Genomic DNA, 27,781 nt, shown 5'->3' with positions numbered 1-27,781 from the left:
TAGTAATTGTTTTTCAAGCTAAAAAATCAAAAACCGTTGGTAACGCAGTCAGTAATAACTGGAACGGCAGAAAAAGATCCATTGCTTTAAGCTAAAACATGATTGGGACTTTGACCTGGAACTTAAAATAATTGACCTAGATGAATTCAGATACTATAACGGAGGATTTTATATCTTACTTAATTTTGCTTAATTTATCTTCAATTAAAGCGAATTCCCCCATAAAGAACAAATGCACGGAAGTCGCTTGGAATAGAACTGTATATATTTTTTCATATTCCTAAAAAATTCCTTTGGGAAATGGTTTTCCAAACGAAGTGTACTCCAGATAAATCTTAGTGGGATTCTCCCCCCCCCCCAATCACCAAGCACAATTAAAACTATTAAAGTAAGAAGAGCTATAATTTTAGGAAAATGAACCACCCTTTGCAAATAGTTGTAAAGCTGAAAGTCAAATGAGTATAAGATTAAAATCATGAACCATTGTTAAAACGATTCAAACTCTTTTGAAATATTGGAAACAAGAAATTATTCTCCCCCTGAGAGATCGTAATAACGATACTGACACTATTTTGGTTTATAAGGTTCTTATTTGTAAGGTGCGTGGTGCCAAAGGAGACATCTTCCCTGTTGGATTACAATGTTTTGTTGTTGCAGTGTAGGTAATTGACAACCCCATCGGACAAGCTATTTAGTTCTCAGGGTGGCCGTTAAACAGATTTTGTATTTTTTTATTTGGTTTTAAGAAATCTCTATTAAGTAAAATATTTTAAATAAAGGCATAAGATTAAAACCATTAGCCTTTGGCAAAACAATTCAACCTAAAACTATCTTTTTTAGATATTGGAAACAAGAAATTATTCTGTTTCTAAGATTAGTAATAACAAAACTGGCTCCATTAAGGTTTATGTGGCTTTTATTTGTAAGGTCTGTAGTCCTAAGGGAGACATATTATCTGTTCGGTTATTATGTTTTACGGTTGCAGTGTAAGTAATTTACCACTCCGTCGGACAAGTACTTTCGTTCTCAGAGTCGCCGTTAAACAGGTATTATATTTCTTTTTTTTTTGGTTTTAATAAATTTCGGTTTCTCTTAAGCAAAATATAAAAGTCTACCTTGATTTTTGACTGATGGTCTTACCTTAAAATTTGCACCAAATCTACTATGCTTGTCTTTGAAAACTTTATCTAGGTCACAAGTTACAAACTCCATTTTTAACCTTGGTCCCCGGGTAGGTTCATTACTTGAATTAGCTGGTAGCGATGCAATCATCGTTGAAGATCTAAATAGAAGGAAACGAGATTAGTGGAATAAAAAATCCCTATCAGAAAATAGCTGACGCTAAGAACTCTTTACGGGAGATAAACATGACTGTCACCTTTCCTATGAAGAGGTTCGATCGGAGTTTTCCCAGAATTTGTAGCAGTGGCGTCAGTATAATATTTGTAACATGTGATTTTAGGGACGGGGGAGGGACAAAATATACTTTGGTAAAACTGAGGGAAGGGAGGAGGGAATTTTATGTTCTTTCCAATGAAAACACAAAAAAAGCATTTTCTTAACGAAAATACCCTCCAAACAATGTGTTTTTCAAAATAAAGGGGGGAGGGGGGAAGGTGGGCCACCTGGGTAGCATTTCCTTCATCCCAAACTGACACCACAGTTAACTAATCCCCTGTGGCTGCCAGATGGAAACAACCACGCGACCGCCCAAGAACAAGATGGTTCGATAGTCTGCATCATTTCCTAGACAAGAATAAGACATGAACATACACCCGCGGCGGCTCTAGATCCGGCCTACTAGAGAAAGATGGCGTCTGCTCTCTCCACGCTGGCGCCAAGTCAGCAAAACATTACGTAAATTAAGTAAGTAAGTTAGCTAATTTGCTCCTTTTTTTTTTAATTGCTATAAGTGATCCTCAGTATCTTATCTCTAACTTCGTTGCCACGATTTTTCACAATTACCACTCCATCAACAAATGAACACATTTGACACGAGCTCTGTTCCCTACCAAAGGAAAAACGTAAAATTTTGCCAATTATTGGCATTTATAATAAAGCCTTGAACCTTCAATGAAGCCTTATTATTTTTCGATCCTTTTAGTATTGTCCCCTCTTGGTACTGTCATTCCTTTGTTATCTCTTACTTGCCAAATAAACTTTAATTCACTTCCAAATAGTTGAAATTCTTTTTATTTCTTAATCATTTTCTTCAACTTTATCACGATTCAAACGCTTACAATACCAAATTCTCAAGAAATCTCTAATCATTAAAACAGTATAAAATACAAACTGAAAATGCCTGTAACTTTGATAGAATTAAATACAGCTGTTTTTTTTTCGACTAATCAATACACAGAAAAAAACAAAACAAATACAACCATACATTTTGGCCAAATCATATTTTTATTAATTACCTTCTCGATCCACAGTTCCCTGTAGGAACCTTAATTCTGTTTCCTTTCATAAGTCGCCTACATCAAGAAAAGAAGCAACAGTATATTCAACAACATAATTTTTTTTCCCAAAGGAACCCCAAGGCCATCCGACCACCTAACAGTGCACAAATGATGTACACGAGGTTTTACCTAGGTATGGCTGGGGTGGATTATGTTGAACAGAAAAATGCAAGAATTAGATACCGTACTTTTTAGCTATTCAATGACAATAAAGTCTTTTGTAAATTTGCCCCCCCATCCTCGTAGCAAGACCCTGGAAACGGCCCTCAGTATATACATTTTTTCTTATATGTTCTCACCTAATTATGCCTCGACAGATTTCAAATTTTACCTTTTAATGACTTATTTGAATAATGAAGATCATTGAAATTTTCCCTATTGTCTCTACGTTGTATTTGTTTGAAGATCATTGCAGGTTTAATTCTATGGTTTATCTGTAATTTCTAGTGTTTTTTTTTTCACAGATTAAAGTAATCCATCGGTGTATTCCAATTTAAAAGCATTAAAAGAACAAGATCTCAGTAATGAACAATTAATTCGATTTACTATTTTTATATACTATTTATTCCCCTCCCCCCGTACCAAAAATATTATTTATTTACCAATGACAAAAAATTGCCAAAACAACACTTAAACATGTCCAAAATTAAAAGGCACATTCAACAACTTCACAAAGAAAATACATGAAAATAATCCCTCTATAATATATATATACCCCAATAATTATATATTTATTTATATACAATTAATATCTATATCCGAATTTGATAATATTTTCTTCTCCTTGGATTTAGTCAGCGTTGCCAGTCAACTTTTTCAATTTAATGCATGGTTTGATGATGACAGGTTAGGTTAGATTAGGTTAACTTAAGTTTTTAACCCACTTCTGACATTTATAACCAAATTTAACCTTTCCTAACATAAGCTAACCTAATCTAACTTTAACTTTTACCATCATAGCTCGCATTAGACTGAAAAAGCTGACTTGTAAAGCTAATTGAATCCAAGCAGAGAAAAAGGAATTTCGGACATGCACAAGTGAATGTCGACATTACCCAGATTTGAGCATTAAGAAAATTAAGAACGTCTATTATTTTATTAGAATATTAACTCATCCAAACAATATTTGAATCTGCCCAGAACTAAAAAGCACATTCAACAGCTTCACAGTGAAAGTACATGAAAATAATCCCCTTATATATACCAACTTAATAAAAACAAAACAAAAACAAACCTTTGGGCAAAGAATCGATTTCCAAGAATGGTAGGGGTCATGGTTGGCTGGTGACTTGAGCCCCTATTACTACGAGAGTCTGCAGGGTGGGCAGTTCCAAAGGCAGGTACACGAGTAGCACTTCCATCTATAACAACTATTGAGGAATCTGAAGGTAAAGGAGCATCCAAAACTGTATCAACAAATGCCGTATTAAACCAAAAATGAAATAACGTCTCCTTAAAATAAGAAAAAAAAAGTTATTAATTGAAAACACTGTAGTGTACATTGAAAAGGAAGATCTTAGAATATAACAGACCCCAAAATACCGATACTTCAAGCAATCTCCGTAGATTTTCCTTTGTGTACGAAACACACTTTATGCACAGACCTTAGAAGAGACGCAACGACGCCAGTTGGGAGGGCAGGGAAACATTCTCTCTTTCCAGATATTTTTCCAGTCGCCTAGATTTCAAAAATACATTCTTTGTTTTAGAATTTTCATTGAAAACTACCCTTTTTTAGTATTATCATCGAAAAAAAAATACCCCTCCCCCTAGACTTTGAAAAATATACTTTGCCCACCCACCCCCATTTTCGTGAATTGGTGCCACCCAAAAAAAAAAAAAAAAAAAAAAAAAAAAAAAAAAAAAAAAAAAAAAAAAAAAAAAAACTTTAAAGACAGTGAATTTCGGAGTTTTTGTTGCAACGAGTGCAGAAATTTTTGGGGGTGCAAAATTTGAAATAATAATCTAATAGTGATGATCATTTTGTAATTTTTGAAATTTATTTTTATTGAAATAGAGTAGATGGTGCCGATAATATATGAAAATAATTAATAAATAAAAATTATTAACTAATTAATATCATAGAAATAAATTAGAAACTAAGAAAATAATTAAATAATAACAATAATCAAATCATTTGAATAAATTAAAGACAGAGGGGCACTAACCAAGATTTTGCCCTGGGCACAAGAGAGGTCATAACCACCATTGCTTAGACTTAAGTTTTCCCACGACGGCTGGCACGCACGGGGACAACAATGCCTCGCCACGACGACTTCTCCAATGTTGCAGACTAAATATTTTTCACTGATACCTGAACAGCATAGCATTACCCTCCATAAATAAACCTAGCTTTGCCTTTGACGTCTTCGCCTTCGGGTACCAGAAGAGAACTAGGAACAAACATAGTAAGAGAGTCAACCTTTCACCCATACGCACCGTGTTACCCCAATAACACCATCGACTACTTGCAATTTCATTGGTCAGATAAGGTTGTTTCTCTTTTTCTTGAAAGAAAGGGTTCGTAATCTTGTCGGTCTAATGTATCCCGAGAGAGGTCTCGCGCTCTCACCCAAATCCTAGTTTTTCCTGAATTCCTGGGCAATTCTTAACCCAATTATTACAGAATATATATATATATATAGATTAGCTGTTTAATTACCCCCCCCCAAAAAAAAAAACAAAAAAAATCCTACGTATGCTCCAGAATCAGGGGGTATTCCGAACAATCTGAAGGAAATAACTAGAATAGTTTCAAAGTAGCTCATGAAAAGAATCCAAAGGCAGCGTTTCAGTATAGTAGTCCACTCACGGCTGTGACGTTGGTCCAAATTTACTCGTAAAGAAGGCACTCACCAAAAACTAAAGCTTGGAGGGTGCAGCCGTCAGAGTGAGTCACACTACAAATATATTAAACTAAAAATAAGTCAAATTAGATATTTACGCTGAGAAATGTGGAAGCAGTAAAACAAGTAACTGCTTCCGCCCAACTAAATTGACTGACACTTTAAAAGGAAGAAGATGAAATAGTAATTTGGCATTGCAGGGAAAATTTCAGTAGAATACATTTCAATGGGAAAATCAAATATTAAATTATTATTATAATTTAATATTACATTTATATATTTTTCATGTTATGTAAATAATTTATATATTTATATAAATATATATTAAATAATTATATTTCATTACTATTAAATATAAAACATATATATCATATATAATAATATTTATACTAAATAATTATATATATATATATATATATATATATATATATATATATATATATATGTATATATATATATATATATATATATATATATATATATATATATATATATATATATATATATATATATATATATATATATATATATATATATATATATATATATGTATATATGTATATATATATATATATAATATATATATATATATATATATATATATATATATATATATATATATATATCTATATATATATATATATATATATATATATATATATATATATATATATATATATATATATATATATCTATATATATACATATATATATATATAGATATATATATATATATATATATATATTTTAATATAATATTAAAAATTATTAAATATTAAATCAAATATTAAAATAAACATTTCAATAGAATACATTTCAATAGAAAGAATCAAAAGATGTTTCTTCTAAAAATAAATCGATAATCATTAGAACTCCTATTTCGGCTTATTCAAGTCTTTGGAATAGCAAATTTCAGTAAAATAAATAATTTCCCAATAAAATAGCTTTTTCAAATTTTCACATCTAATGACAATGATTTATCACATTCTCTCAATCACTATGAATCTTGGATACTTGAATAGCCATCTCCACATTTTTGGACCCGAAATTTTTAGAAATTTACATCTCAAATTTTAGTGGTTGATGTCCTACCTCCAAAAAATAAAGAGATAGACATGAGAATGTAATATCAATGAGAATTATACACCGCCATATGTAAATTCTCTGAGCAATGGGAGGAGGGGGCAAAGGGTGTCAAACAGAAAACAAAATCATTAGGCACTACGAAAAATTAAGTAAGCAATAACACCATAGCCACAGTCCAGGTGTTGAACTACGTTCAAATTGTAGCATCCAAGGAGCTGGACTCGTTGGAGAGGATTTAGTCTAGAGCCTTAATAGCAGTATTTAGGTAGCATAAGTTTCCTTATCTGGAGTTGCTTCAGGATTTTTTATGGGATTGCTAAAAGACTTTTTTTCTGGGGTTGCTTAAGGACCTTAAGCTTGAAGTTGTATCCGACCGCTGTCAGAAGCTCCACTAAACTTTTCGATTATACTTTCTAACCACCCTTTTCATCGACATACCTTTCCCTCTTTTATCATTCCTTTACACCCAGGCTCCCTTACCTAATGGTAAGGGAGTAAGTGGTAAGGGAGTGGTTCTTTAAAAGTACAGCCAATTGTCACGCAACATGCGAGTTATGAGCAGACTTTCGTTTCCACTTTTTTACAATATTATAATTCCGAAATATGAGCGTAATTATGTCATATATTTTTCAATTTAATATTGAATTGATTGAATGGGCTTTTTTTCATTTTTATTTTCTTTGTAGATAAAGTATTGCGACAAAAAAGTTTTGGCTTATTGCCAGTTTTATGTTTTTTTTTTTTGGTTTTTAAATCGAAAGAATTTAGATTTAATGGTCAAAATTGTAATTATATTTATTAAATACTTCATGTTGCAGTTATTGAATGACATTATATTTAACTATAATTTTGGTATAAAACAAATTTCACAAAAAAAATCATTTCTTTACAAGAAGCGGCAAGTAGATCAGATTTCTCCATCAGTTTGCGTCTCAAAGAAGAAGTAGAAGACGGGAAAAGACATAAGTATTTAGCATACAATTGCCTACCTTGACAATTGATTTGTGCTTGAATACAATTTTGACGTACCGTGATAGTACAATGGGACAAGTGAAAATGAAGAAAATTATTTAACGCATATTTAACATACATAACATAGTTAACATATTTAACTATAATTTTGGCGTAAAACAAATTTCACAAAAAATCATTTCTTTACAAGAAGTGGCAACTGGATCAAATTTCTCCATCAGTTTGCGTCTCAAACAAGAAGTAGAAGACAGGAAAAGACATAAGTATTTAGCATACTATTGCCTTCCTTGACAATTGATTTGTGCTTGAATACAATTTTGACATACCGTGATAGTACAATGGGAGGTGAAAATGAAGAAAATTATTTAATACATATTTAACTATATTTAACGTATATAACATAGTTAACATATTTAACTATAATTTTGGTGTAAAACAAATTTCACAAAAAAAATCATTTCTTTACATTAAGCGGCAACTAGATCAAATTTCTGCATCAGTTTGTGTCTCAAAGAAGAAGTAGAAGACAGGAAAAGACAAAAGTATTTAGCCTACAATTGCCTACCTTGACAATTGATTTGTGCTTGAGTACAATTTTGACGTCCCCTGATAGTACAATGGGACAAGTGAAAATGAACTTTACACCAGTTGCTCCTTTCCTAACTTCACTGGGAACGGTTGTATGTCTCCGATTTTCATTCTCATAAACAATCACTTGAGGAGCTAAACAGGAAAGATTAATTTGATGAAAAGACTTAAAAATGCCCTATAAATACTACTTCTCAATTTTATTGAAGTCCAGACATAGAACAGTAATTATAAACGCAAGATTATTAGGGTTACCACTTTGATACCTCTATTGATTTACTATCTCCAACCTAGTGATTGTTGGAGATAGTGATCGTTGGAATTGTTGGAAAAAGCGATTTTCCTATACTACTTCACAATTTTATTGAAGTCTAGAAATAAGAAAGGTAATTATAAACGCAAGATTATTTAGGGTTACCACATTGCTACCTCTATTGATTTATTATCTCCAACCTAGTGATTGTTGAAATTGTAGGAAAAAGTGATTTTCCCATGCTACTTCACAATTTTATTGAAGTCTACACTTAAGAAAAGTAATTATAAAGACAATATTATTTAGGGTTACCACTTTACTACCCCAATTGATTTTCTATCTCCAACGTATTTCAAGAACTTATATTACAAATATACAAATTATTTAAAAGAAAGAAAAAAGATAAAATAAAAGAATGCAGCTACACTTAAAATTAGCTATTCTGCTATGATAATCAGCAAAATTCTCAAATCCACATCTGCTACATGTTGGTAGAGAAACTCAATAACATCTACAGTGTATAAAGGGTTGATTGAGCTAGAGGAAAGCCTTTGGAGGGTAGAACTAATCACACCTGCCTAGCAAAGAAAGATCGATTCCGATCAGATCAAGAACCTTAAAAACTAAATAAAACCACCCCAATACTTACTTTTGGGGGGGGGGGGGATAGAATACCCTGCACATGTTTTAAACAGCTTAGGATGGTCATTGAAATAAGGAAAATCCAAAATCCAGTAAAAATTTTCAATAAAACCGGGTAAAATAAAATTAAATGAAATTTCGGACCTCCCACTGTACAAATTAAAGATACCTATATTTCATTCCGTTCTTTAAGAAACAACAACCCAACTTCTTTTTGTGTGCTTTTTTTTATATTTCTTTTGTCTTGTTTTTCATTTCCGGTGTTCATTCTTCTGGACGCTTAGTGATTTTATTTCTTGGCTCTGTTTTGGCAGAGAATTTAAATAAGAACAACCCTGATGATGACATGACAGAAGACCCGTCGAAATATTGCTTAATTCGCCACTTGATGCCTTTTTCGTTTTCGGTGTTTATTCTTCTGTACGCTTAGTGATTTCATTTCTTGGCTCCTGTTTTGGCAGATAATTTAAACCAAAACAAGCCTGAAATTGACACGACAAAAGACCCTTCGAAATACCGCTTAATTCACCACTTGACGCCTTTTTCCTTTTCGGTGCTTATTTTTCTGGACGCTTAGTGATTTCATTTCTTGGATCCTGTTTTGGCAGAGGAGAATTTAAATCAAAACAAGTCTGATGATGACACAACATAAAACCCGTCGAAATATCGCTTAATTCGCCACTTGATACCTCATAATCAATGAACCACTGTTTCCCAATTGTCTGATACATAGAATTTAGACGACAAAAAAACAATTGAATAACCCATTATGAAACTTGTGCCCATGAGAGTTCTAAACAAAATCAGGTTTCTCTGTTAATTTTATCCACAGTTGGTGTTAATATAAGGTGAGTTTCTACCGTCCTAGACTAAATTTTTAGTACTAACTTTATTAATAATTGAGTTTCCAGGAGCAAACACGCAATATGTTGATAAAAATTTACAGTAAGATTCCCTAAAAATTCGAAATACTACTGATAGTTTTTGAGCACCAAACTAAAATATAACAGGAACAATAAAAATAAAAGTTGCGAATTCCTTCATTTAAGAAACAGCCATGCTTTCTGTTTTAATTTTTTTTTTTTAACATTTTATACTTATTTTGACGTTTGAGTTTCGGTTCGAAGTAATTGTTACAACTTAAAAAAAAAAAAAAAAAAAAAAAAAAAAAAAAAAAAAAAAAAAAAAAAATCCAGCCTAATTAATTTGGCAATTCGCTTGGGTTTTTGTCAGATTCGCAGTTTGGTTTTAGAAAAGGTCATTCTACAGTGCATGCCGTTCATCACCTTTTAGATTGTGTAAATAGTGCGTTAGAAAATAATTTGATCCCTCTAACTATTTTTATTGATTTGAAGAAGGCGTTTGACACTATGGATTTTGAAGTTTTACTGAAAAGACTGCGGAACCTTGGAATTAAAGATACAGCATTAAGTTGGTCTCGGTCTTATCTGTGTGGAAGATCAATGAAGGTGGTGATAAGTGATATATCTAGTGCAGCTATGCCTATAAATTTTGGTGTTCCCCAAGGATCAGTCCTTGGGCCGTTACTCTTCTTGGTATATGTGGATACCCTTCGATTTTATCTAAATGATTCAGTTTTAACCTCTTTCGCCAATGATACAGCTATCACAGTGTTTGCCTGGACTTCAAAAGAGGTTGTGCAAAAAGCGAACCTTAGTTGGCTTCATGTTTTTACAGCTCTAAGCTCCTTTGCAGTAAATCCAAGAAAAATGAATTTTATGGTGTTTAGTAGAACTGGTGTACCTGAACTTCTTGAAAATGTGCTTTATAATGGTGTTACATAACACATGTTTTTTTTTTTTTTAATATCTCGGATTTTATATTGATTGTAATTTGTCTTGGAAGAAGCATGGTGAAATAGTATCGGCAAAAGCAGCTAGAGGATTGGGAGTGACGAGGAGGCTGAAAAAAGTGTTCCCGGTAGCAGTTGTCAAATTTTTATACAGTGCTATTGTGCACCCTTACATCACGTACGGTTGTTCTGTTTGGGCAAGTAATTTTGTGATGAATTATAAAAGAACTCAAACAATACAAAACAAAGCACTGCGCCTCATAGGAGAATTTCAAAACAGTCAAAATACTGCGGAGTGTTTTAGAAAGAATGATATTTTGAACATATGCGAGCTACGTGATTACCAGCTAGCGATTATTGTTTTTCAAAGTGTAAATAAGGTAAGCCCTGAGTACTTCTATGATTTTTTTAAAACTAACTCGTTTTATCACCCTTATTTTACCCGGAATCCGGAGGATTTGACTCACGAGAGAAGAAATGCAACGAGAGCAGGATTTGTTCTCAGGAACATAGGTGTCAGCGTCTGGAATGACCTTCCAGAATCGGTCAGAGCGGCAGTAAGTCTGGCATCATTCAAGAGAATGGTTAAATTCTATTTTTTTAAAAGGAGAGAAGGGTGATAAGAGGAAAAAGGTATTTATTTATTTAGTATTTAATATTAATTATTTTGTTTTTACCCCCCCCCCCAGGATTTTTTTTGGGTGGGGGAAAGAAATGAAGAAATGATTTAGCAGATTCATGGTGGTTAGAATTGCAGCCACAGTCAGGACTCTTTTGTCTTAAGAGTGGCCGTTAATGGTAAATTGTTTGTTTAATTTATATGTTTTGGAAGAAAATTAAAAAATGTCTATGTCTATGTCTAAGTGCGTCGAATGTTATTAACAAATTTGTGCTAGCAATTCGATCTCTTTTTTATTGCAAAAATTGTTGGTAACAAACGAGGCTGTAAAAATAGGCCCTAATCAAATGCCTAAAAATTTTAAACATTATTTTTAAGTTCCGAACTAAGAACCAAGTGCTCAATCTGTAATTAATAACCGGTAAAAATCGGGAGGACATCCCCCTCCTTATTTGCAGGCATATTATACAAAATAAAATTTTACATTATGGAAAAAAAGCACTACAAATACAAATGAAAAAAACAAACACATCACCTCACATATCAGCGAAGAAAAGGAACGAAAATAGCGTTCTCCCTCGTTCTATAAAATCATACAATTTTTTTTTATTACGAATTATTTTCCTGGAGGTATTAAGCCCCCCCCCTCTTTCCGCTCGCCTCCGAAATGATTGGATGTTTCCTCGTCTGCTTAAGTTGATTAGACAAGCCAAATTGTATACGATTATAGAACACAACTTTAATAATAACTTCCATTACTTTCAGACCAGCCTCAGACTAGAAACCAGAAAAGTATGAGATTAAGGAATCAAATTAAATTTAAAGAGGACTTACCAAAAACTCCTGTCACAATAGCAGGTAAACATGGCAGAAATATCTCTTGTAGTTCAAGAGCAACTGGCTGATAGGAACAATTCCGCTGCACTCTTAGCTGCTCAAAGTACTTCACATACCGTCGCTGTGAAGGTATTGTAACTCCCTGAAATAACAGATGATTAGCAATTTAATAAAAGGAGTAGAGCATGCGAAAAAAGCAACAAATACACCAATAAAAAAAATAATTTAAAACAAATATAGAAAGGAACAACTTTTACAAATAGGATAAGAGCTGGCAAGGGCTGTCAATGGACCATCGTGACAAGTCAAATTTTTTTTTAAACTTTGCAATTCTCCTTCATTATTTTACAATGCTTTTCATTAGTATAGTTTTTAAGCGAAATAAAGGTATTCACATTCTATATTTTTGGGCAAAAAGCTACAATTAAAAAAAAAAAAAAAAAAAAAAAAAAAAAAAAAAAAAAAAAAAAAAAAAAAAAAAAAAAAAAAAAAAAAAAAAAAAAAAAAAAAAAACATGCCGAAAGAACACCAAACAAGGTTTAGTTTTTGATAATGATCTTGAGAAAACAGCAGTTGGGAAAACGAGAAAACGATAAAAAGTCATCTACGAATTTTCAAAAATGTGATGTTGAGCTTACGAATGAAAAGCAGAAACTACAGATAAATGCAGTTTGTATAGCTTTTGCAGAACCTAGAGTATTAATAAAATGAAATCAGTTTTAAGGCCTCACAATAAGCATCGCTCCCTAACAGAAGGAGCACCAAAACTAAAAAAAAACAACTATATGTCTCACTTAATAGAAAGCAATGAACACAAAAAAAAAAAAAACAAAAAAAAAAAAACAAAAAAAAAACACTAAACATACCGAAAGAACACCAAACAAGGTTTAGTTTTTGATAATGATCTTGAGAAAACAGTAGTTGGGAAAACGAGAAAACGATAAAAAGTCATCTACGAATTTTCAAAAATGTGATGTTGAGCTTACGAATGAAAAGCAGAAACTACAGATAAATGCAGTTTGTATAGCTTTTGCAGAATCTAGAGTATTAATAAAATGAAATCAGTTTTAAGGCCTCACAATAAGCATCGCTCCCTAACAGAAGGAGCACCAAAACTAAAAAAAAACAACTATATGTCTCACTTAATAGAAAGCAATGAACACAAAAAAAAAAAAAAAAAAAAAAAAAAAAAAAAAAAAAAAAAACATGCCTCTATTAACGGAAAGCAACGATGAAAAGCAAAACTAACGACATACTTCCTTTAATAGAAAGCAAAAAAAGGAAATAAGCGCATACTAACGACTTAAATACCTTTCTATCAGAAGTCCTAGCTTTACCATAAAATTCCATTGCATCTTCCGCAGTTTTACATATTCCACTAAAAAGAAGGTAACAACTGATCATCAAACCCGTGCGACCCTAAAAAAAAGGAAGTAAGTCATAAAATGTGAGTAAGTCAAAAATGAAGAGCCAAGACACATGTGGTTAGGAAACATGCAACACCGAACATGTGAGCGAGTCAATGAAGATCAACCTGGACAGTGAGAATTAAAACGTGTCAAATCTGAAAATGATAGCGATGGTGATTGGGTTTGTAATTTTCACATGGATAAGGTCATCAATGCCTACTATACCTTGGTATAAAAAAAACAAAAAAAAACAAAAAAAAAACAAAGGTTCGGTGACATGTATTTCATAATGACAAAATTATAGGACAACTATGAAAATAATTATACGACAATTATGACAAATTACAGGACAGTTGTGACAAATTATAGGACAATTATGAGACAATAGGACAAATTATGTAATAGGACACCTTCGCGGTTTGGGCGCCTTCTCCAAATACCATATATCACCCCCGTCCAAACAGGCTGTGAAATCGTTCCTGAAGCAAACAGCTAGTGTTATTCAAGGGGTACGTCACGCATTAGGGGGAAGGACAGCCTCAACAAGCTTTTGGACATGGCTGATATTGTTAAGTGAGAAAACCCATTCCCCCATTCAGTAGTAGACTTGTTCGTCTAGATGAGCATAGCTACCATGCTCTCGATGCCACGATCAAGCAGACAAGAGCTGCTGATCAATATTGTATTTAAAATCTTCCGTCTTGTTGATGAAATAATAACTCAAACTTGATGTTTTTTTAAAAACTAAAGTAACATTTTTGGCAGTATTTGCAGCAGCAACAATAACAATAACGAGAATATTCTGATTGTCTTGACAATTATCTTTTTTAACAGTTTAAAACATTTGAAACTCAGCTGAATAGAACCTTGTTTCACCTTGACTCAAATGTTTTTCTTCTTATCCAACAAAATAAACAAAAGAAAAAAAATTAATATCTTGTTGCCCCAACTAAGTAACTGTTTGACTAGCCCTGTGTGTGTTTTACAAAAAAAAAAAAAAAAAAAAAAAAAAAAAAAAAAAAAAAAAAAAAAAACCAACTTCATTTTACAGGGTTCTTCTTTCTTCTTTTTGATATTTAAAGTGGCATTCATGTTTCACCAATTGCAAGAGAAGAACGGCCAGTCAAAGCATGATACGGCCTGCTTGGCCCAATGGTGCAGCCTGTCAAGCGTTCTTAGTAAGTAAAAAAAAAAAAAAAAAAACTACCTTGGATCTGAGTTTGAATTTGATGCTATGGCCTGTCAAAGCTTTTAATTTGTGGCAGTCTACCTGCCAAGGACAGTATGTCAAAAATAGTGTTATTATATTTAGTAACAATAAGGAGCTTGCACATGACGTGTGATTGTCACACCAAATAAATAATATAACTAAGTGAGTTATTTGAGTCATTTCACAAACTCTCTATTAGAGGTTATGTGAGGTAATATAATGAGAGGCTATGAGAGGTTATATAATAGATAAATATGAAATGAGTAGGAGGAAAATTTAACCCTTAACCTTCCTATTTTCTGACGATGCTTTCGGACTAAGCCTGCAATATGTCTAAGCCTAAAGTGTGATTACGATTGTTGTGACTTTTAAAAGTTTTAGATAAAAGTTTTAGAAAAAAGTTTGTGAGTTTTAGATAAGTGTTTTACATCTATACAACCTTTATAAGATGATCTAATGACGTTCTCTATCGTAAAATATCTTCCGCTTAAATATAAAAATATGCCTTTTTGTAATAAATATAAAAAACGACGTTAAAATTTTGTTTTGTTTTAAATTGAAAAAAAATTGTTTCCTCCTCCCCCCTTTATATTTTCGGCGCTTTGCATCACTGGTTCTATGGAATTGATGGTTGACTGTTTTAGATGCTGGCGGATATCCTTTGCCAACAGTCATTAAGCGTTTGTGCTTCATAGATTTCTTGGGGCAACACCCAATATTAGCTAGAATGCATTCTAGGTCCCACCCTTATTCTGGTGTTTATCAATGACCCGAGGAATTATCTTATGAATACACCTCACTATTATGGTGATGATGCAACGACTCGAATCGCTTGATTGTCAGCCCAAAAAAATCACAAAGATGTGGCTAATTTTGTAGATTTTATTTTATTCACGGACAAAGTTTACAAATTCGTCTTTTACAAATAAAAGAAAAAAAAACCTCGTTTTAACCCAGAAGATACTTTCACAGAGGGTACGAAACAACTTTTTCTTTTGCGCAAGCAAATAATAGGCTTTCAGACAGGAGTGAGGTTGTCCTCTTGTACAATCTTAGGTGAGGAATGTCCTCATTTACAAGCATGCTATCCGAAAATATAAATCCCTAGACCCTCCAAAAATCTCAAAATTTATTTATATATATATATATATATATATATATATATATATATATATATATATATATATATATATATATATATATATATATATATATATATATATACATATATATATATATATTATAAGAAAAAAAAAACCTCTTTTTAGCCGGAAGATACTTTCACAGAGGGTACAAAACAACTTTTTTTTGCGCAAACAAATAATAGGCTTTCAGAAGGGGGTGAGGTTGTCCTTTTGAACAATCTTGGTGAGGAATGTCCTCATTTACAAGCATGCTGTCCGAAAACATAAATCCCTAGACCCTCCAAAAATCTCCAAATTTTATGTTAGCAATTTCTTGATCCTTCTTATATATGAACTTGAATTTTTGAAAAGTATAGAATTCGAGGTTATGACAAACGACAATGAAGCAGTTTGATCCCTACACAATCAATTAGGTCCAATAGCTACTGTAAATAACTAAAAGAGAAATAAATCTAATTACGGCTAACCTTTCCTGCTTTACAATGAACAGCAGCAACATTTTCTGGGTTTGATCGAAGCCATTCATCCACATCCCTGCAGAATGGTAACATCAGTTCTAACTTGGGTGGGTTATGGTCTTCAAACGGGTATGTTGCTACTCGATCTTGAAACTTTTTAACGTCATATTTTCGTTCTGAACATCTTTATAAAAAAAATAACTCGATTTAAAAAAACAACTTTTTTTAAATTTAAGTAAAGAACGAAATAAAACTCGAACAGAAAATAATCTGTGTGTGAAGAGGGCTGAACCTCTCTTTATCCACATCCCAACAGAAAGACAACCTGAATTCTAACGTGGGTGGTTTATAGTTGTCAAAAGGGTATGCCACTACTCGATTTTGAAACTTCTGAAAATTCACATTTTCGTTCTGGAGATCTTATAAAAACCTCTACTGAATTACAGTTGAAAAGCAAAAATTTTCCTAATGAAAAAAAAAAAAATAATGACATCAGGACTAAAAGAAATGATAACGTATATGATGAGGTTTCCACTCCCCTCATACTTCACTCACTACACTAAAGTTCAACAGGTGTATAAGCGAAAGTATTTTTAAACTGCCAAAAATATAGCCAATCGGTAATTGCAAGTGTTTTATTTACCAACTGCCTTTCAAAACTATACTGATCAGTTTTTTCTACATTACTATCGTGTCTTATCATTCTTTCTTTAAGCATAGTTGACAAAGTTATAACTTTGACGTAAAGAGTGGAAAATTGAAGGGCGAGACAACTCACTTCCAATACAGGAAAGTTCTCGGTTTCAGTTTTGATGTCCCTCTTTACTTTCATCTAGGATAAAATATATATATATATTTAATTTTCAGTCGTGTCGCAGAAAAGCGCTTTTAACGTGTTTGAGAAGATTTTTAAGATTACTTTTACGGATTTGGTCTAATGTACAAAAATAAATAAATAATGATCAGTACTTCCTGATAAATTGAATTGAAAATACCTTACCCCTTCTGCAAAAACTACTTATTCTCTCCCCCTTTCTGGTGTGAAATATTTTATTTATTTAATTACATAAGTATATATTTAATTTCTCTTAGGCTCTAATATAATATTCTGCATATTTCAGGAAGTTTTCCATCCAGAGTTTTTGCGTACTCCGTTTTTCCCATTGGAATAGCCACACGGACCGTTCAGTCTAAAAATCACATCTAGCCATGATCGGGAACGAACCAAAAGCTAAGGGAGAAGCCTTTTTACCCTGCGATCAGTGAGTTTATCAGCGATCAGTCAGTGAGTTTATTTATTCATTTTTGTTTGCTATTATAATTAGTCTGCTAAATCTCAATCTAGTTTAGGGGAGCGACGCGAGATGGTAGATAATTTTTTTTTTCAGTTAACCATCTTGTTAAGCAAAATCTCTGATTGTGTACATACTATGTGAGAATGTTCTTTATGTCTTCAAATCATAAGATATCTAAAGCTGAACTGACCTGCCATGACAGAAAAAAGAAGAAAAGTTTGAAAACATGAATGGGTCTATGGTCAATAGGAGGAAAATAGTGAAGATTATATAAAAATTTCGCCGGTATCAATGCATCCTCAATGTAGAAAAAATAAATAACCTAAAACATAACAACTAAGAAAGAAAAGGGGAAATGTTAAATCAAAGAAGAATAACGATACAACGATCATACCAATATATATATATAAACACAATTGCAACTCCATGCCAGACGAACAGGAATTCTATGAAACGTAGTTATATATATATATATATATATATATATATATATATATATATATATATATATATATATATATATATATATATATATATATATATATATATATATATATATATATATATATATATATATTAGTTCATTCATTTAATTTTTCTTTGATTGAGATTTTTTCATTTTTTTTTGTAACTTATCATTTTCAGATTTTTTTTTGTCTCTTGTTTGGTACAGGCTAACTATTAGTGTAATTTTTCTGCTGTTTCGTTTCATAGAATCGTTTTCAACTCGTAAAAAATGGCACTAGAACTTATAGTTTCCGCTTGATCAAATTTCCTTTTAATATTCTACGGCAATCGGTTACATTAAATCAGCCACCTGTGATTGTAATTTTAAGCAAATATAAAAGGGAGGAGGGGGCTAAGTAATTTGATCCCGTATGACTATGTCATATCCTTATTTTGCATTCAAAATGTTACAATATTATCGCCTTTCATCATCATCATCTTCCAAAGGCTTATGAATGGCCCTCAAATATCAAATTTCCATTTAGTTCATTTTTATAATTAAATGAAGGTCCTTGTCCCAACTCTTTTTATTCGGATTCTAACAGGATTTCAGAAAATATAACACTCAGTGCACTTCCAGCGCATATATTCCAAGCATATTCCAGTGCGCTGGAATATGGAATAATATATATTCCAATGATAATATAATATATATTCTAATAATAGTATAATGATGTACTTTTTTTTTCATTTGGACTTAATCATTTTCCCAAGTTGGACCGGATACTTTAAACTAAAAATATTTTACCTATTAAACAAAATAGTTACTCTGTTTTTTTTTCTTTCTTTTTTATTGTAAAGAAGATTTTTGGATATGGCAAGAAAAGGGTAAAGATAGTGTAACCGACATTAAATAGAAAAATTAGAAAAAATTGACATTGGCAAGTGGGAAAGAAGACTAAGCCTTTCTTCACAGTTTTGCAAGAGCAAATGAGGAACAAAATGCTACGCGGGAAAACAGTCTTCTACTTCGCTATAACTTACATAAATGGGCTGAATATTGTTTTCTTAATCAGTTTAAACGCATTTAGCGCAGGCTATATAACCCACTACCAGTGATTACTAAAAACCTCAAAAACAGCCTGTAGTTTATCAATAACTAACAATAACAAATGCCAACTAGTGCTGGTGAAATGGTAACCCACAGTTAACAGGCACCTTAATGGAAATAGTACAAAATTAGAAGAAGAGCGTATGTTTAATAAAATTTTTTTAGGAAAGGGGGGGGGGGCAAGACATATTTTTCTGTTGCCTTTTTGATTTTTTTTTTGCTCTCGAAAAATCACCAAAATAAAATTTCCAAGGAGATAATACCAACGACCTTAGGTACCGATCTGGTACTATTATAGGTGCCAGATTCTGCTATTGGAGCAATCTACGAGCATCTTTTCTTTGTGGGGAGAATGCACCTTATACGTCTAAATGGGAGGGACAAAAAGACAGAATACCCATATAAACGATCTTGCACATTATATCCACGGCAAATTGAAATAATTTAAGGGTTCTAAATGTAACTTTACCCACAGTTGGCGTCTAGAACTATAAGTCTAGCTGGAGTCAAATATTCTTTCGGTGCTGTGAAAGCTTTTATATTAGCCAAATTCCCAGTGGAAAACAAAGTGTTCTGTCCTAAACATAAACCGAAAAATAATAAATCAGCATAAATATAATGAATCCGTAAGAAACTACAGTTGATCACGCTTATAATAAAAAAAAATTTTCTAAAACATACGCTTTATTTTTTTCCAAAAATATTTGTAAAAAAAAAGAAAAAAAAAAGACGTGTAACCTATTGGTGACAGAATACCCATACATGGGCAAATATAAATACTTCGAGGTTTTCAATACAATTTTATCCATAGAGTCTGTTTCAAGGTTCTCAATATAACGTTACCCACAGTTAGAGTCTAGCTGCAGTCAAAATCTTCTTTCAATGTTGTAAAAACTCTTCTAACAGCAAAATTTCTAGTGAAAAACAAGAAAGATTCAACCTTCAGCATAAACTGAAATATGATAAATCAGCATGAAATATAATGAATCTGTAACAAACTATAATAAATTACATTTAATTTTTTTTTCTAAAACATAAATTTTCATTTCTTTCCAAAAATATTTGAAAAAAACAAAACAAAACAGGGCAGGAAAACCACGATGAAATTGTGTTGGATAGATTAAGAATAAAGTGTAAATTAATGAACATCATGAAAACTTATAATAATCAAAATACTTCCCTTACCCTCCTGGGCGTATGCTTGCAAAGGTAGCTACATTTAGTAGCAACCTTAAGTAGCTACATTTTAAATACAACTCAAATTGACTTTTTCGATATCTTAAGTGATTCAGAACTAATCTTCCAATTAAATATTTTAATCCACAGATTTTCATCAAAACATTAAAGCAGATAGGGTAATACAAGGCAACATTAAAGATTAAGCGTTAAAAAATCAAAGAATTAATTGAACATAAGCAACAAGAGAAAATGGAACTATAATAAGAAAAAATGGACCTCACGACAATCTATAATGGACAAAACGTTGGGGCCCCAGCCCTCCTGGGCGGAGTCATTCATAGGTGTATTTCATAACAGCACACATAACCTAGATACAACTCAGATTCAAGTGTTGGATATCTTTCATCAATAAGCTATAGATAAGCCAATGCAAGAAAATAAATGTCAATACTTACAAGTTATAAATACGGTAGTGGTTTTTATGCTTTTCTTCTAAAAATCTAATAACTTCGTCAATGTTATTCCGATAGATGGACTCTAACTTAGCAGCAGGGTAGCCCATAGCAATCAAATTAGGTAAAATATCTATAAAAAAAAGTATATAAAGCCTAAAAATAATTGGACAAATATAAAACCTGAAAATCAGTGAACACTCCCAATCAGAGTTAAGTTTTGGTACGTAATAAAAGACGTGAAATTGGGTAAGAGACCCTTTACCAGCAGGACTCTCCTTTCTTAACCTCTACTTTTTCGGGAGATATACCTACCTACTTGGTGTTCCAAAACTTGTAAGTTTTATTGTTGTTGAGTGGAGGCGGAGGGGGGGGGTATCCAAGTGATTTAAATTGCTCTTAACAACTGTGGCCTTTTTTCTTATTGAAGTTATGTTTAGTTCCAGAATGTAACCACTTTCTTCAAAAAAGGATGACTGACATTCTCAAATGGCATCTATTTGTAGAAAAATTCCAAATTACTAGATGGCGATGCTTAAACTAACTTTGGATTTTTTTAAGGTGGCTATTGTTTGGAATACTAATGACTTCTATTTTGGAATAATCAAAATTACAAGCAATGCTGTTTATGTAGAAGCGTGAATTTTTAAAACTCTAAATGTTAAGCCTCATTTTTCTGCACAAAAGGTTGTTCATGGAATATCGTAAAATGCCTTTAGGGTAATTGGCTCTGCTGGCTATCTAGTGGCATTTTTTCTATTTTTCTTATTTCCCTTCCCCCTCACCCTTTAGAGGACGATTATATCTGGACATGTGTCAGGGTCAACCTGGACACAATCTTACTTTCCATGGAGTCTGACGGGGTCAGATGACCTGTTCAAGTTCGTGGCATGAATATATTGACTAATGGCATTTTTTTTAAATTCCGTTTCTTTGATTTTACATTTTTTTTTCTTCCCAGAAAGGATCAAAATGACAGCTATGAAAAAAGATAAAACATTCTTATTGCAAACAGAGGTGAAAATGACGTTTAAAAAAAGGTTTGAAAAAGTTGACGTTAAAAATATAAAAAAATCCATCAAAGAAGGTTTTAAAGAAAAGAAGAGGGCTACACCAAACCTGACAAACAGACATGAATTCAAATAGTAACTGAAGAGTAACACTTAGATAATAAATATCATTAAATAATACGCAAATTTGCCAACGAAAGGAAATTATAATCAATAACCAAATCCAACTTAAAACGAACAGAAAATACCATAAACAGGTGTAGGGCTACCCCCCCCCCTCTGCCTTTCAAAGGCCGGAACGTTATTTGCACTGATACTTCTCATTTCTTAAAGCTTTGTATATAAAATAAAAATACATGGATATGCAAAGAACAGGTAAAAATTCCAACCAAGACAGTGCATGTGAATTCCACATGAATTCCACATCTGTCACCATGCTTGTCAGAAGAAAATACATAAAATTTGATTTTTGTATACAGGGGCTTGAAACCGCTGCAATAGGATTCTCTGACGTGCTGAATTAAATGGCATAATGTTCATAAAGGCTAATTCCCTTTTTTGAGTTTAACCTCTATACTAACTAAAATAGCTCAAATATTTCAACTATACCTCTGGACGCCTTTATGAACGGAAAAAAAATCACCAAAGATAACTACACTAAATAGCTTAAATCAAACAGGGAACCAACATAAAAAGATGAAAACTCAATAAAGAAGAAGAAATGAAAACGGAGATGTATGCAATCTTGGACATCATTGTTGATACTAAAACCTGTATAGGCTAATATATTTTAATTTCTAGGATATTTAAAAACTATTTTAGTTTTATCAAACTGTGTACGAAAAGAAAAAGTAAACCATAGAAATAAAGAAGGAAATAAGATGTAATTAATAATAAATAAATATATGAAAGAATAAATATGAAAGAAAGAAGTACGAAGACATAAAGAAGGAAATAAGATGTAATTAATAAGAAACAAGAAATAAATATATGAAAGAAGAAATATGAAAGAAAAAAGTATAAAGAAATAAAGAAGGAAATAAGATGTAATTAACAAGAAATAAGAAATAAATACATGAAAGAAGAAATATGAAAGAAAGAAGTGAAAGTTGCATCTAGCATCATTTCGCATAAGCTAAAAAAAAAGTTATGGGTATTGTGATTCTCATTTGAACCGTCTTGCCAAGGTCTACAGCCTTGGAGAAGTGAACACAGTATCAGAAAACACCTATTCATTTTAGTAGAACTGCTCACTTTTGTCATGTATGACGGAACATCTGATGAGCAAATGTCAAATGCCAAGCTTTGAAAAGTTACTGTATAGTGAGTTCAATCTGTCATGGTTCCAAGAACTCTTCAGTACTCCGTCAATGAACAGATATGGCCATCTCATGGACAAATCAAAGTAAAGGAATATGTATCGAATATGTTACATCCCTTGGGCTTAGAAAAATAGGTTCACCTAATGGACTAGTGTTAAATTTCGGAATTTATCCGAAAAATAAATCTTCCCTCCAGGTCCCTTTCCTTTCCATCTTTCCTGCAGCACCAGTTAAAAAGGAATTGGCAGGAACTCAGTAGTTTTCTTAGCTAAGACTAAACCAAGCATTTCCAATTTATTTTTTGATTGGTATTTCCCTACTTTTACCCTCCTTGAAGAGCAGTAAGCTTGAGAAATCAATGCATCTGCAACAGAGGTCAAAAATCGATTGGGCAAAGTTCTTCTGGAAGGGGAGAGATGATGGGTAAATAAAGGTAGGGGTGATAATTGTTGTAAAAGTGATCTTGCTGCAGCTAGGGCGCAGTTGGCAAAATGATAAGCCAGAGTTAATGGCTTCCAAAGGTACTGGTAATACAGCTGAGACTTTCATCAAGCATTGGGATAAGAAACAATCAAGAGTATATACATGTATAAGGCTCAAAGGTGATCCAGATCTATATTCAGTACATGCGCAGAATCAACCTCAATGACAGAATGAAACCTGGCTACTGCTCCCCCCACAATAGGTAGTTGACTACGATGGAATAGCTAATAATAATGATCTGACTATGCCCTTGTTGAATTTCAGGTTTTTGGTAGCATGAAACCTCGATGACCATAATATTTAGGGTGTCGAGAGGGCAACGATAAATACCGATTTGAAGAATTAACTATTATAAACAAACAATGTAAAATTCCAGATGTTGCTACGATAAAAGGGGGATTAGGCTATTTGCCCACCTGCAACTCTGAGTCAAAGAGTTTACAAGCCTACTACCAAAAGTTCAAAACACCTCTCTACCCCAACTTCAAAAGGATTTGTTTCAAAACTTTCCATAAACAGTAGAAATAAAACGTGTTTTCACTGATTATTTTAGTTTACTGTCACCTTGTTAATGATTTAGGAAAAAATAATAGAAAGGATGTTTCCTTAGTTGAGCCCCTAACATCCAATAGGTTAGATATTCAAAATAGAGGGAGGGGGAGGAGAGAGGCATAGGAGAACTCTATTCATTTTCGAATTGCATCCACATTTTTATACAGATTGAAAGCTTAGTTTGACCACAGGTCTCAGGAAGCTTCTTCAGGTTATCTAAGGTCACACTTTGTGTCCTCAACTTGTATCTGGTGTTTTATGTCTTGTATTATTTTCAGTAATGACTATTGATTTATTGTGAAATTCAATAAAAAGAAACTAGTTTTTCTAACTGAAATTAAGGAGCGACATTAAAACTTAAAACAAACAGAAATTACTCCGTGTATGAAAGGGGATGTTCCCTTCTCAACGCCCCGCTCTTTACGCTAAAGTTTGACTCTCTCTCAATTCTACTTCATTAAACAGTAAAAAACCTTAGCGTAAAGAGTGGGGCGTTGAGAAGGGAACATCCCCTTTCATACACGGAGTAATTTCTGTTCGTTTTAAGTATTAATGTCACTCCTTACCTTCAGTTAGAAACACTAGGTATTTTATTTAATTTCTGAACGTTTTTGAATTAATGCAGGTTTGATTTTGGCTCTCCGCACATAAATTATTAAAATGAAATTTGCATATTAATTATTTTTTGGCCAAATGGCTTTCTCTTAGTTTTGATCAGACGATTTTGAGAAATAAAGGGCGGGGAAGGAGGCCTAGTTGCCCTCCAATTTTCCGGTTACTTAAAAAGGTAACTAGAACTTTTAATTTTTAACGAACATTTTTATTAGTAAAAAATATACGTAACTTAAGAATTAACTAACGTAACAAACTTCTATATTCTTATATTTTTATTATGTATATGAGGGGGTTTTTCCCCTCATTAATACCTCGCTCTTTACACTAAAGCTTAAGTTTTGTCCCAATTCTTTAATAATGACCCCTGAATCAGAAAGGCCGTAGAATAAATAGTTGAAATTACTAAAAATAATTTAGCATAAAGAGCGAGGTATTTAGGAGAAGAAGAACCCCTCATATGCGCAATAATATCTGTTCGTTTCAAGTTTTAATGCTACACCTTACTTTCAACTAAAAAAACTTTTTCATGTTTATTTTTTCATTGTTTTTTTTTATAGTAATGCTAGAAAACTCTGCGCCCCTTCAATTGAATTTCTCTTCCCCCATGACATATTCCTCCAAGGAAATATTCTCCCGCATAGCCCCCTCCCCTCACCCCCCCCCAACCAAAAAAATACTCCTATAAACGTCTGTACAGTTCCCAATAACCATTACTGTATGTAAACACTGGTCAAAGTTTGTAACTTTCAGCCCCTCTGCCGGGGACTGTGGGGGAGTAAGTCATCCCCAAAGACATAGTTATTATTGTTTTTGACTATGCTGAACAAAATGGCTATCTCAAAATTTTGATCCGTTGACTTGGGAAAAAATGATCGTGGGAGGGGGCCTAGGTGCCCTACAATTTTTTTGGTCACTTAAAAGGGCACTAGAACTTTTCATTTCCGTTAGAGAGAGCCCTCTTGCGACATTCTAGCGACATTTTTTTTTAGTTTCGTTTACTATTGAGCCGGGTGGCTCCTTACTACAGTTCGTTACCACGAACTGTTTGATGAAATTCTAATAAAATTATTCTACAGCGTGAATACTGTCAAGTGTTACTCATTATTTGCAGGTGAATCTTACCATGTTAAAGATACTTCTTGTCTACGATTAACTTCTATAAGTAAAATAAGAAGTCAAATTAATCCAGTCCATACAAAAAATAAACATTGGAAAAAATTAAAAAATAAGATATATTGATGGTTGTATTTCAATTCACTAGTCATCTTATGAGAAAAATGGCTAGGTTTTCAGGTATTAATCTGTGTGCTTGAGGTTATACAAGTGCTCCTATAAAAATCCCCAGAAGCAAACAGAGAACTTTTTTTATAGAAGATGGCAATCCCCCACCCCTACCCCAGAGAAATCCCTAGTTATACCTATGTCCTTGAGCAGAGTAAAAGATGCTGAAGTCCATTTTAGTATACAACATTACCAAACTCCCTTTTAGAAACAAATTGATGGCCAAAAAGAGTGTTGGTCTTTTTTCCGTTGTTAATTTGAGTGAACTGTCGTGTTTTTTTGTTTTTGTTTTCATTGAATGTTAAGGATGATTAGAAATATGGTAAAACTCATTTAATTATCTGGCTTTTGGGGTGGTCAAAATAGACTTGACATTCAAATCTTTCAGCTTGCAACAAGAAAAAGAAATCCACAATATCTTTACAAAAGATTATGCCATATCTTCTTATTTCAAAGCTTCAATTAATTTAGTTGAGTAGGGAAATATCAAAAGTTAATGAAAGCTAATAGCCTACATTCTTTAAAGGAGGGTGGTAGCACACACTTTACATCAAAGATGTGATTGATTCAATCATAGCTAGTTTAGCTTAAAATCGTGTGTGTGTATACGTGAGAGAGAGGGAGGGAGAGGAAGAGAGATAATGATAAATATAAAAAAGAAAGAGAAACAGAAGGAATATTCTGTTTCTTTTCATTTCATTTCATTGCATTACATTTTATTGATAAAAAGTTTGCACTTCATTCATAGAAGTATGTTGACAGTTGTCCAAAGCATTTCAACCTGACCTTCTCTTTGAAAATGGGTAATTGGGCAGTTTTTCTTTCAAAACCAGGATCAACAAAAAGAGAATTTCCAGCTTTAAAACCTTCTTACTCATCTAGTGATCTCAAGTCTTACCATCCTATATCAGTATTAGCTTCCTTTAGTAAAGTCCTAGAAAGGCTTGTCTTATCAAGAATTGAGTGGTTTGCTGAAGTCAACTATCTCTTTCCTAGTGAACAAACAGGTTTCAGAAAAGGACATAGGTCTTTAGACAACAGTACCCGGCTAGAAATTGACATTTGTAACTCTCTTAAAATAAGACATGTCACAATGGCTGTTCTGTTTGACTGGTCGAATGCCTATGGAAACGTATTGCACAATAAATTATTGGAAATCTTATTAAATCCTGAATTCCCTTATTCTTTTATAAGTTTTATCAAGTCCTTTCTAACTGATAGATGTTTTTACGTTCAAGTAAATCAGTCTAGAGGTGAGCAATGTCCCATTACGAGAGGTCTTCCTCAAGGTGAAATATTGAGCCCTCTTCTATTCAACTTGTATGTTTCTGAATTTCAAGTATCTCATGCATCATTTGACCTTTATGCAGATGATTTGATTATTTGGAAGTCGGGAAGGGATATTGGCCTTCTTCAAAGTCTTATTCAACAGGATATAAGTTTAGTCCAGAGATTCTCTCTAGCATTTGGCTTCCCAATCTCAATCAGTAAAACTAAAGCCATTATATTTACAAATGGTACTACAGATCCTCCTAATCCACTAACAATTTTCTCAAGGGAGATCTCATATTGCAATTCAGTGAAGTTACATAGTTTATTCTAAAATGGATTCTAAAATGCAATGGCATGAACATATTAATTCTTTGAAATCTCTGATTATTCAGAGACTTTGAATTCTAAAGAGACTTGCTGGAAGT

The 27,781-nt window shown here is 32.7% G+C and overlaps 1 protein-coding gene across 3 annotated transcripts in view; it reads right to left on the bottom strand.

Moving 5' to 3' along the window:
• Window positions 1–27,781, bottom strand: part of LOC136031739 (phosphatidylinositol 3,4,5-trisphosphate 3-phosphatase and dual-specificity protein phosphatase PTEN-like) — an 80,348-nt gene that overhangs the window by 36,258 nt on the left and 16,309 nt on the right. For all 3 annotated transcript variants that reach the window (XR_010618573.1, XM_065711446.1, XM_065711445.1), the window contains exons 3-9: window positions 20,825–20,954; window positions 16,347–16,521; window positions 13,427–13,534; window positions 12,113–12,257; window positions 7,929–8,086; window positions 3,694–3,911; window positions 1,141–1,282 (exon numbers count right to left, since the gene is read on the bottom strand). Coding sequence is in view for 2 of the 3 variants with exons in the window: in XM_065711446.1 (XP_065567518.1) it covers window positions 1,141–1,282; window positions 3,694–3,911; window positions 7,929–8,086; window positions 12,113–12,257; window positions 13,427–13,534; window positions 16,347–16,521; window positions 20,825–20,954 (1,076 nt within the window). In the remaining variant the exon portion in view is untranslated. The remainder of the gene's footprint in view (window positions 1–1,140; window positions 1,283–3,693; window positions 3,912–7,928; window positions 8,087–12,112; window positions 12,258–13,426; window positions 13,535–16,346; window positions 16,522–20,824; window positions 20,955–27,781) is intronic.

Source organism: Artemia franciscana, chromosome 10 (assembly GCF_032884065.1).
Source record: "Artemia franciscana chromosome 10, ASM3288406v1, whole genome shotgun sequence".
Lineage (NCBI taxonomy): Eukaryota > Metazoa > Arthropoda > Branchiopoda > Anostraca > Artemiidae > Artemia > Artemia franciscana.
The sequence above is the reverse complement of the archived record's forward strand: the minus strand, read 5'-3'. Positions and strand labels throughout refer to the sequence as shown.